We start from the raw sequence: 11296 nt of genomic DNA, 5'->3' as shown, positions 1-11296 counted from the left end.
CCTTGAAGAGCGCCCTCCGACATTCTCGGAAACCGTTCGGAAATCCCTTTTAGACTGGTACTCAGGTTTATAATTGTCTTTCCCGTTCCATTAACAATTGTTGGAGTAAGGTATCGATTCGAAAACACATGCGGGGATTTCCCGTCCAGGTTCACGGTTTTATTTACAGTTTGATGTGCTGGGTGGATAAACTGCACGAGTGAGCACATGTAAGGTTATTAATATTAAACAATTATTTGGGGAAAAAATGTTGCAATCTGACGCCACTTCAGCGGTTGTTTACAAAGTCAATGGAGAGTCAAGAAAAATCTCTAAGTATTTCCTAACAAAGTTGGAAATGTTTCTCAGTTCCAGATTCATGTCTTTTTTGCAATTAAATGACTGACCTTCATTGAGATCATATTCATATGAAGAAAAAAGTGGCGCCAGGTTGCAACATTTTTTCCATTCTGTCTGTATCTGTATGGTTACGTTGCAGAAACCTACTCAGGCATTATCGTAACGGAGTATAGGTACTCAAGGCACTGGAAGTGGAAGTTATGTCTATATTATTAGATGAATGAAGTACATGAGAAATATGAGGCCCATTATGTAGCGCCTTATAAGGGTGTGCTGCGGCCACTGCCAGGACACCGGGGCGAACCCCTTCTCTTAGCGACAAGTGTTACTGGGTTCTTTAACGTGCATTATACAACACACGGGACCTACGGCTTTACGTCCCATCCGAATTAAGGACGAAGCAGGAATGGTTAAGTGCCTTGCTTAAGGGCACAAGTGTCTACCGGCGGGCTCGAACCCACGTCACTGTTGCCTCTGAAACACCAGAACATGAGTCCGGTGCTCTTAACCGCTAGGCCATGACACTCCACTATTCCATTATTTGCAACATTATGCTTAAACTTGGTCATGTTGGTACTGGTAGGCACACGCATATGATAGGATCGTTTGCTTTTTGTGCTTATTTTGTAGTCTGGGTAGACTAGGACTCTACGAATTGCCTTTTTTAACATTTGAACATGGTCGGGCGATAGTAGTGTCCTAGGATCATATCGTACCTCTATTGCGAGTACCATTAATCAATGGAAGTAGGAAACCCAGCAATAAACAGTCATTGCGCATGTACAGTGCCATACCGGTATAGTGAAAGACAACTTGAATATACATGTATTTTGCCAGGTGGGGCACTTGTGGGTCTAAACATTCCGTGGACCACTCACAGTGCATCATCAAAGAACTGATCGTGCTGTGGGCCTGCTTTTCAAACAAAATTGCTTGTAATGTGATGCCTGATGATGTCATCATGACGCATGTCAGACTACTATGCACACCTTTGGATCAGGGATGATGTTGGTATCAAGTTACAAGTTTATACCATAAACCGTTTTGAAGAAAACCCTCAGAGTCAGAGATTTATTGTCCAGGGAAAAAAAAGAGTTTTATTCCATTCCAATGATTTCAAAACAGTGATCGGCTTGTGCCTAAATCACTAAAACAGATTTTTTTTTTCATATAGACTTTGTGGATGGGTATCAACATAAGGCAAAATAAAAAAAAAAACATGTTTAGCGTCCTGCCTCTTTGACAAAAAGGAAGGAGGAGGCCCTTTTTTTTTTTTTTTTTTTTTTTCAAAATGGCCGCCCGACACATTTTTCAAGACAACGCGGCCGGGCTATTTTTCAAGATGGTTACCAGCTTTTTTCAAAATGGCCGCCACTTGGACTCATTGACTATTTCCACAGCTTTATACACAGTATAAAAGTCTAAAAATACGATTTCTTTCGTCAGAGATCGTTAAAACTTATCAATTTTTGTCTTTTTAAAAAAAAAAAAAAAAAAAAAAAAAGGAGGCGGCCTCTAAAAAGGAAGCGGGCGGGGACGCTAAACATGTTTTTTTTTTTACTTCGCCTAAAGTCATTCAAAAGTGAGAACCAGATACAGACAAGAAGTGAACAAATGTTTGGCTGAACTTGATCCTTAATCCTTGATTGTGATGAGACAGTGTTTGCATTTGCAAGACAGATACCTTAGATGCAATGGACAGACTGAACATCACTCAACTGCAGATTGCTGCTGGGCTAACATTTGGTAGTCTAGGACTGCTATGGCTGTGGCGTCAACTTACACTGAGACGAGGAAGAGCGCTTTTCAAAGATAAAGTGGTTCTCATTACAGGAGCAAGTTCAGGACTAGGAGAAGGTGATTTGATTTGAATGGTACTTTACAGTTCACCTAACTCTTACACTGAACTGTTACACTACAACTTTGCTTAGACATCCAAGTAGAAGTTATAGGCAAATTTGTAAGGCAGTTGCTGCAGTTTGTATTTGTCTGTGGATGTGGGATGTACACAGCCTGCAGCGTACGTGTACCTGCTAGTAACACCAGCCAGGCAGCCTCATCGCCAAGGGGAAAAATAAACAATACAGTTTACCAGTTTACCAACAATAAATTACCAACAAAAGACATTGACAGACATCATTAATTTTGAACAAGCTGACAGGGACCGTGTTTTGGGGGGGGAACACGCATGATTTAACTTTTAAGTTGGAATGTATTTTGTAAATTATGAATTACTTTAATTTTTTTTTCAATGTGATAGCACTCATAAACAATGACAGACAGAGGATTAACTGTAGAATAATACATGTGCGTGTATATATGCAGTAAGTCGACCATGAAATAGAAAAGAGCCTTCAGGAAACAAACACTTGTCCCATACTGTATTGTGAATCTGTCCTATTAGCCATTCAGTGGAAGCTCTCATTCATATACTCGCTCTTCCTTCTTTCTATTGAACCCCTCATCAATCTATCACTCCACAAGCCAATAAGTTGACATAAGTAATAACTACTGTTTAATTCACAGCATGTGCACATGCATTCTACAGAGAAGGGTCCAAGGTTATATTGTGTGCCCGGCGAGTCAAGGAGTTGGAGCGAGTCAGGAATGACCTCAGTTCACTCAAACTGGTAAGATGGCATTGCTGTTATGCCCCAACCATAGCATTGCCCCAACTCTAGTTGGGATCATCCTAACAATATTGTTGGGACTGGCGGGGGCCACTGCTACAGTTGGGATGTAACATTGAAGTCGCTCGTTGAAGTTTGTCTTCCTTTACCTAATGGGCTCCGTACAACGGCAGAGGTTTTATTTTATTTATTTTTATTTTATTGAACGACCTTCCACAGCCACATTTGTTCATTCCGCTGTTTTTGCCGCATGCTGACTGGCCACATAACTGTAATTGATTGCCGCCTGTTGGGAACACATCGTAGCAGTTGACATTGTTCTATTCTAATGCAACTGTTGATGTGTTTTTAGCACCGACGGATGCCGATCATCTTAATATTGTTGCAGTTGCACTCAGGTCGCAAAAAATTGGCAACTTATTTGTTCCCGACGGACGTAGCTCAGGCGCAGCTTGACCCTGAAAAGTCAGTTGTCGACCGTTCTGTGCTGTTGCAAGGTCGACCTGAGGGCGGCTTTAGACCCATTATACCATCTTCCTTGTTTCCTTACTCCAGTATGTGCTTTAGATGTTCAGGAAATGATGTGTGCAGAACGAGCTAGGTGTAGTATAGAGCCTGCAAGTTCACCCTTTGTGGAAGGCTTCTGGGTCCCTTTTGTATAGGCAAATTAGCTTGTAAAAGTGCTAGCATTAGCATTGATTTATTGATTTCTTACGCAAATCACACTCCAAATAGGCCTTGGTGAAATTGTATCTGGCATATCAATTTATGGAAACTGATAAATCGCCTGACTTGAATGAGAAATATGCCAAAAAATGATCTCTCGCTTCGCATAATTTAGAACACAGTCATGCACACTAGTGCAATCTGTAGATGCACATTCTTAAATCAGAATCTTGACTTACATGACTTAAGGCATCGGCATGTGCGTTGTATCACTCTGCGCTTGCCATCTGTTCCATGATGCTGTGCCGTGCCTTTCTGTCCTTGGCCATCCTTCCTGCTTCTACCAGAGATGTCAGGTTTCTTTTTGTGCAGTCTGCTTTTATGCAGTCTGTCCACCTTTTAGCTGGTCTTCCCTTTAGGCGAGTTCCCTGGACATTAGCTTCCACCCAGAACAATTGTTGGGTATCTGTCATATGTCCAATTGGATATGTCCAAAGAAATGCAGCCTTTTGCCCGTAATCCGGTCTATTATGGTGTAGTTGCATCCTAGTGACTGTCTTATGTTGGAGTTGTGGATTTTATCGAGACATGATACTCCCAAGATTTTTCTCGGGCACATCATCTCGGAGACCAGCAGACAGTTTTTGTCATCTTTTTTCAAGGTCCAGGTTTCTGCCCCATAAATTAGAATAGAGAGCACAAGTACTCTAATCGGAAACAGTAAATAGGAATATTTCTAGAAATTCAAGTGAAAATTCATGGTTACATAGATAACCCAGATGCCTTTTCTTGTTTTCACTTTGTGTGAATATAATTATTGTGTTAAATCTAAATTGAAATCTAATTTTTGGCCATTATAATTGGCTCCGATGGCCATAATCTGCTTAGGTTTGTTCCAATAAATCTAAAAACTGGAATTCCTCAATTGTAGGTAGTTCAAACTGTGCAATTTCTACATTCACACATGCAAATGCACTAAAACCTATAGTGCACATCACAAAGAGACCAGGGGTGCCAACTTGAGATATGACTTCTTGCAATGTTACTTGAAGAATACTTAACTTAAATACAGAAATTTCAAACTTAAGTGTTTGTGTGGGTTTTTATGGTCAGAGATCATGTAGCCTAAAATGATGGAAATTCAAATGCCCATAAATATGCCACAAAATGGTCTCAGGAGCATGCTGCAAGACATTGACTTCAGGCTCAATTACCTGGTTGAATTTGACAAGGATAGGACTACTTTGATAACATGCATGCATACACCTGTCAATGTGCAGATGTGACCAATCAGCAGCTGTTTACATTTTAGTGTGCCTGTGGTAGGCCAAACGTTATCCAAGTCATCTGAGTTTGAGCTGGTATACAAGCATTGACTGCTTCGAGTGGTGTAGTAAAACTAGCCTCCCGAGATGATCCATTGAGCACTCTATTTTTTAATCTAAATACAATTAAAATGTACTTCTGTTTGAATACAAAATTAGTTGAAAATTTGCTAGTACTTTTCCAAACTACTCCGTCACAAAATGCTCTGTAGCGCTAGTACGCGTTCATCTTTTCAAACTGTGGACAAAAAGTACCAGAGAACAAAAGAGAACAATATCGTCCACGATTCCCAGCAAATGTCCGCTATTGGGGTCGTGTACAAAACCTATGGGAGTCTTCCTAAAAAGTTAGAGTACAAACAAAAGAGGGACAATAGGACGTCCACGATCGACGGTGAACACACGTTTGGGAACGCTTGGGAACAATGCGTACAATGCACAACGTGCATTTGTAAACAATACCGATTGCTATACGTATAGTACTTTGGTTGCTATGGGTATAGTACGTTGGTTGCTAAGGGTATAGTGCTTTTGGCCATGCAAAGCAATATAGAAATATTGCTCTCGGCCAATCAACGCACAAAATCTGTGGGCGATGTGTTATAATAACAAATACTTTTTCTAAGCCAGACGGTAGCTGAATAAATGTGTCGCACTTGGAATTTATAAATGGCATGCATATACACACAGACATTGGACAGTTCATGAACGATGCTCAGACTAACGTCAATCAAAGAAAGAAATGAGTAGAATATTTTCAAATTATAAAATTCTTGGTACTTTTTTTCATTTTTCTTCCAGCCAATACCCACCCATTCTCCTTGTATCCTGACTCTTGACCTGGAGGACTTACAAACTATTCCTAAGAAAGCTGAAGAGGCATTGGCTCTGCATGGCAGGGTTGATATTTTGGTCAACAATGGTGGAATGGGATACAGGGGGACTGTGGTGGGTACGGAGATGTCTGTTCACCAGAAGCTCATGAACGTCAATTATTTTGGCTCCGTTGCATTGACGAAAGGTAATTGTGTGATGTACATCTGTGTAACAAGGAATGAGGAATGACTTGACTTGGACATTTACATTAACCTCAACCTCCCAATGCATTGTTGAACCATTCACTCATCCACTCTGCAGGCACTCAACGGTACATTGCTTAGATTTTAACTTTCAAGTGGCATTAAGCCTCGTGTGAAGAAACATTGCTTCCTTCTCGATTTTGAATGATCTGTGAGGTTAGGGTTATTAACACGAGACACTTAAATAATAGACAAGATTTTTCCTGAAGCATAACATCTGTCAATCTGCTTTTTCATGCTGTCATTTGTAGAACTTCTCCCAAGTATGATTGCTGAAAGATCAGGCCACATCGTTGCAGTCAGCAGTGTACAAGGAAAGATTGCTATTCCGTATCGCTCAGCATGTAAGTACAGTGTATACAACCAGTTATCCCCAGATGAGATTAAATGAAAACACAAATTTTAACACTACAAAAGAAGTGCCCCAATCACCATCTTTTCATTGTGACAAAAAACTTCCTTGTCGTCTTCTATTTACATATTTCATCACAAATATTTAAATGCAGTATTACCAAAAGCGGTGCTGTATCTCAGTATGTCTCGGCATAAAACCTTGAAAGAGTTGCTGTTCTACTGACACACTTAATTTCTTTTCTCGAGAGTTAAAGTTGGCATATTCGTGCTTTTTTCAAAATTTCGATTTTCTTTTCCGCACAAAATTTCCAGGAATATAATGTCCTGTAACAAATAAAATGGTTGTTTGCATTTGCAGGCCTTTTTACAGGTTTTTTTTAAATTGGGTTTTAATAGCTGCTTCAGTTCAGAAAGTTTTGAGCGAAATTCTATAAATATTCATATCTAGTGACGTTGCAGCTATAAACATGTATGTTAATTTTTAATCACGTGTTTTGTATTTGCCTGGTCTGGCTACGCGATAATCGCGGCCGCTTCGTGACACTCCTGCGCGATCATGTACCGGTAGGCATACATGCAGCCAGACCAGCCTGGCTACACTACACTTCCTATGTTCTGTCATAATCTCCGCTATTTTGCGTCTTTCCTTTCACTTTATCGCAAAACCCGTGGTTTAACAAGTCTTGTTTCATGTCATTCATGATTGCGTTGGCCCAATGGTAGATGTATGGCATGTATACACATATCCCGTGTATACACGTGTCCGGTGCACATGCACATTTGTAAAGTCAATCTGAAAATTATTATTCATAAGCTGCACTGTCACAAAAGCTCATGCGCACACTAGGTCCCGCTGGTCGGAGATTCGAATTAGAGACGTCCCACTCCTAATTCAAAAGTTGAAATTAATTAATTGGTTACTTATCATCGGCCGATTTTGTGTGCAATATGTCATTGGAAAGCTCCAAACTAATGTAATGCTAGAAAATTATCAATTCAATTTAAAAATCTATTATTCGGGGTGCCACACCCAAAAAGCATGTATATGCCAACTTTAAGGTTTCAATAAAGAAAGCTCACAGAAACAATAACCTCCTCAATCTTATATACTGTGAAAATGAAATTTTTATATAACCAAAAAAATTGGAAAATACATTTTGAGTGCTAAATTGGTACTCAAAATAAAAATCGCCTTCTTTGGATAAACATTACACCAGAACCCCTAAAGCAGGGAAAGACATGCTGTCTGCATACTTTAGTCTTCACATATGTTAATTGCCAGTCTCGACTGTTTTTGGCCACACAATGGAGAAATGTTTATTTCCTCTTTTAAATATTTCTTGTTAAACATCAAAAAAAGTATTTTAAAGAAAACATTAGCTTTATAAAATAAACTGACTTGAAATGAGCCAAAAATATGACTTGAGTAGCATTTGGACATGCAACCACTGGTGCAGAATTGCTGAGGTCACAGGCTCATATCACGCATCAGTCATTTTGCTCAACCTAATATTAAGTTTTACTGATTTCTTTCCTAGATGCAGCATCCAAACATGCTATGAATGCATTCTTTGATTCACTGCGTGCTGAGGTAGCCCAGCATAATGTCTGTGTGACAGTCGTCAGTCCTAGCTATATCAAGACCAATATATCCTACAATGCAGTTACTGCAGACGGCATGCGTCACGGAGGTGAGCACAGGGCCAACGTTTGAAAGTAATATTTGGGATTTGTTCTTATCAGTTGTGAGCATGAGTCTTTCCAGAGAATGAACTACTTTATTTGAGTCACTTTGAAAATTGTGATTAAAAAAACCCCAACCTACATGTACTCACTCTTTGTAAGAAAAGCAGCTGGCACTATGATGCCTACAAATGAAAGCACCGGTTCATTCTAGAAAGCAGCAGCACATTCAATTATGGGACTCGACTCAACTACAACTCTGCCATTGCCAATGTGGGCACGTGTGGTCTAGCGGTAGAGCACAGGATTCATGATCGTGAGGTTGTGGGTTCGAGCCCCGCCATGGCCATGCATGCTGTGCCCTTGAGTAAGGCGCTTTACCTCAATTACTCCTCACAACCCAGGTGTTAAATGGGTACCGGCATTATTCAATGCTGGGAAGGTAACAGACTCGCTGTGGAGGAGGTGTGGCGATCCCCCCACAGCAGCATATGAGTCTGGCCCAATCGCTAATGAAAGAGAGATGGACACTCCGTTCCTGTGAACACATGTTCGTCCCCTTTACCTTATTGCCAATGTGCACTCATGCTCAGGTGCATTTGTGGTTTGGATTTGTACACGTTTCAATGAAATGTGGACATGTGTATTCTGTTTTATGTGCAAAAATGGTGCGCAACACACACTGGTTGCCATGATTAGGTAACACTGTTCCTGCTGTCTACTGTTCCTCCACAAAGTTCACAGTGTCTTCTTGTGAGATCGCACCTCACAGGCACTTCAAATAGCAGTCTAATGTGCATTAATTCATGAGCCAATTGTAGCATTGTTATGTTCTATTCTATCACAAGTCAGTGTTCCAACTCTAACCTCAAATAGATGAACCTACAATTTTATGTCTTACAGAGCTTGATCATGCCATAGCAACAGGGATGACCACTGATTATGTAGTGAAGGAAATCCTTGCGGCAATGATCAGGAAACAAAGTGATCTTGTCCTGGGTCCTGTCCACCACAGACTGGCCATCTACTTGAGGGTCTTTTCTCCGTGGCTGTATGCTTGGATCATGTCACGACGAGCCCTTGGGGGTGAGGATTAAACCCTCAGCTCTGAGGGACCATCAGCAACAGCCAAAAAAACCAATAAAAATGCCCTTGACTTTCCCTTTGGAAGCAAGTTTCAAAGGTGCACCATATTCATACTGCTATTTGAAATTGTTGTGTGACAAGGAAAAGGACATAAGCAGCCCAGGCACGCAAAAAACACTTTTGGAGATAATTGAGTTGAAAAGTTTTGTGCTGCCATTTCTAGATTAAAAATCACGTAAAGTTGAAATTTTGACTGATGACATTCGTTAAAAATTAGAATAATTTTGTGCATTTATATGTCAAAATATTACTTAATTGTAAAGTTATTTCAATTTTTACTCTTACAACCTTTTACCGGGAACTTCCCAAGCCTTAAACGTACGCTTAAGCGGCATGTTAAATCCTTACGTCCTTTTGCTGGGAACAAAATTTGCTTTGCGTACCCACTTGAGGGGGAGGTTAGGGCGCTTCAAACATTTTTTGTTACATTATAATTACACTCTTACGACCTTTTGCCGGGCACAAATATTGAAAAACCTCCTTCCGTCTTTTGTTTACTGTTAATTACGTCAGAATGACGTAGCCCTTCGAGACAATAAGTAAATCAAATGAAAGATATTTCCAAGCTCTATGGATTACCCACAAAATCCGAATTTGACCTTTTGACCCATTTTACGCCCTTGCGACCTTCTTCCAGGCACCTAACGAAATAATGTGGAAATTTAGTTTTTATGTGTGCTGGTAGAATACATTGAAATTAGATCATAGTGGAATGGAATTTGCATGATGTGTTCTAAATGCAACACACAAGTACACAAATGTGGCCAGCATGGGCGCATTTATGAACAAAAATAATGGGTGCAGGACATTTGCACAATGTGTGCCTTGTTGTTAGGTTAGGGCAAACAAAACACTCATCTTATGATTAATCATTTGGGTTTTGGGATCAGCTTGAATACCACACCTTTATTGAATACAAATACAGATACCTTAAATGGCTGTACAAAAGCCGTACATTTTGAGCTGTCTATAGGTTTGTGCACAAACAGGTTTGCATCAAGTAGGCTACTGGTACAGTGCATATGAGCGAATTGGCCCTGTAGTGATTTTAAATATCTCCAGTAATTTTAATTTTGTTTTACATGTCTGGCATCCTGAGTTTCAAAAATTACATGTGCAGTCCACTTCGTTTGCCCAGTCATAATAAACTGTTGCCATATCACATGCTTAGGGCAAAGCCTTAGTCCAGCAAGCCTCCAGCTTTGGAATTGTCTAGTGTCTGTTTTTTCCTCACCCAATTAAACAGACTTGAACAATTCAGTGACGCAGATACTCAAATTTAACTCACCAAAGGTGTGCATTTTAGATCACTTTCAAATAATTTGTTAAACTTTAATTTTCTAGTAGGTCTTTAAACAATAAGAAATCCTAAAGAATAAACACTTAACCGTTTTTTTCTTCTATATTCTAAGGAATTAATGCTTAAACTTTCTAAAAGCAATTAATTTCACTAGATTAACTTCACTGAGCAGTACTGCCAATAAATCATTTAGATTACAACCTTTTCAGATGACAAACTGTATTTTAAAAAGGAATGTCATTGTAAACGATTTGAATGCTTGATGGGAAAAATCAATAAATGACCAAGTACAGAGTAGATCATGATAAGTTATTTATTCAGTTAAATTATGTTTCAACAATGTATTTCAATATTGCAATGTGTATTAATAAACATACCTTAATTTAAACTTCTACTGAAGATACATTCAATTTATCATTCTGTAAAATAAAGGTCTATGGATTGTGTAAATGTCATTTGCAGTATGGAGAAGCAAATGTACACATATTAACATTGTGATGAAACCCCCCCCCCCCAAAAAAAACAACCAAAACAACAGAAACAAAACTAATTCAAGCAATTCAGAATACAACTGCGCATGCGCACAATGATATGGGTCACAGGTCATTCGAGATAATGAAACGCTCATCAAAGGCGCATGATCACGCACAAGATGACGGTCGCACGACGCTCGCGTAACAATGCGAATAGATACAAGACACTTTATCTCGAATGACCTTTGACCTAGACTACCTTATTGAGATACCCAACCGGCTTATTGGAGGTGAAATTCTT

General features: G+C 39.6%; 1 protein-coding gene across 6 annotated transcripts; it reads left to right on the top strand.

Annotated features, from left to right (window-relative positions):
• The first annotated feature begins 15 nt into the window (after positions 1 to 15).
• LOC119734761 (dehydrogenase/reductase SDR family protein 7-like) lies at positions 16 to 11224 on the top strand. 6 transcript variants are annotated; one of them, XM_038208313.1, is made up of 7 exons: positions 16 to 199; positions 2020 to 2196; positions 2866 to 2969; positions 5762 to 5981; positions 6291 to 6383; positions 7932 to 8084; positions 8980 to 11224. In XM_038208313.1, the coding sequence occupies exons 2-7, from the start codon at positions 2034 to 2036 to the stop codon at positions 9171 to 9173; spliced, it is 927 nt and encodes a 308-aa protein (XP_038064241.1). In that variant the 5' UTR covers positions 16 to 199; positions 2020 to 2033; the 3' UTR covers positions 9174 to 11224. The 6 variants fall into 6 exon arrangements, with proteins under 6 accessions (XP_038064241.1, XP_038064240.1, XP_038064236.1 ...); XM_038208312.1 differs by having other exon boundaries at positions 2016 to 2196; XM_038208308.1 differs by having other exon boundaries at positions 16 to 209.
• The last annotated feature ends 72 nt before the right edge of the window (positions 11225 to 11296 follow it).

The sequence above is a fragment of the Patiria miniata genome, unplaced genomic scaffold (assembly GCF_015706575.1).
Source record: "Patiria miniata isolate m_02_andy unplaced genomic scaffold, ASM1570657v1 HiC_scaffold_28, whole genome shotgun sequence".
In the NCBI taxonomy this organism is placed as follows: domain Eukaryota; kingdom Metazoa; phylum Echinodermata; class Asteroidea; order Valvatida; family Asterinidae; genus Patiria; species Patiria miniata.
The sequence above is the reverse complement of the archived record's forward strand: the minus strand, read 5'-3'. Positions and strand labels throughout refer to the sequence as shown.

Excerpts from the sequence above, each read along its gene's own strand:
- LOC119734761 (XM_038208313.1), top strand. The coding sequence starts at position 2,034 with ATGGACAGACTGAACATCACTCAACTGCAGATTGCTGCTGGGCTAACA. Across the intron at positions 2,197-2,865 it reads AAGTTCAGGACTAGGAGAAG|CATGTGCACATGCATTCTAC; the intron begins GTGATTTGATTT and ends TTTAATTCACAG. Across the intron at positions 6,384-7,931 it reads TATTCCGTATCGCTCAGCAT|ATGCAGCATCCAAACATGCT; the intron begins GTAAGTACAGTG and ends TTTCTTTCCTAG.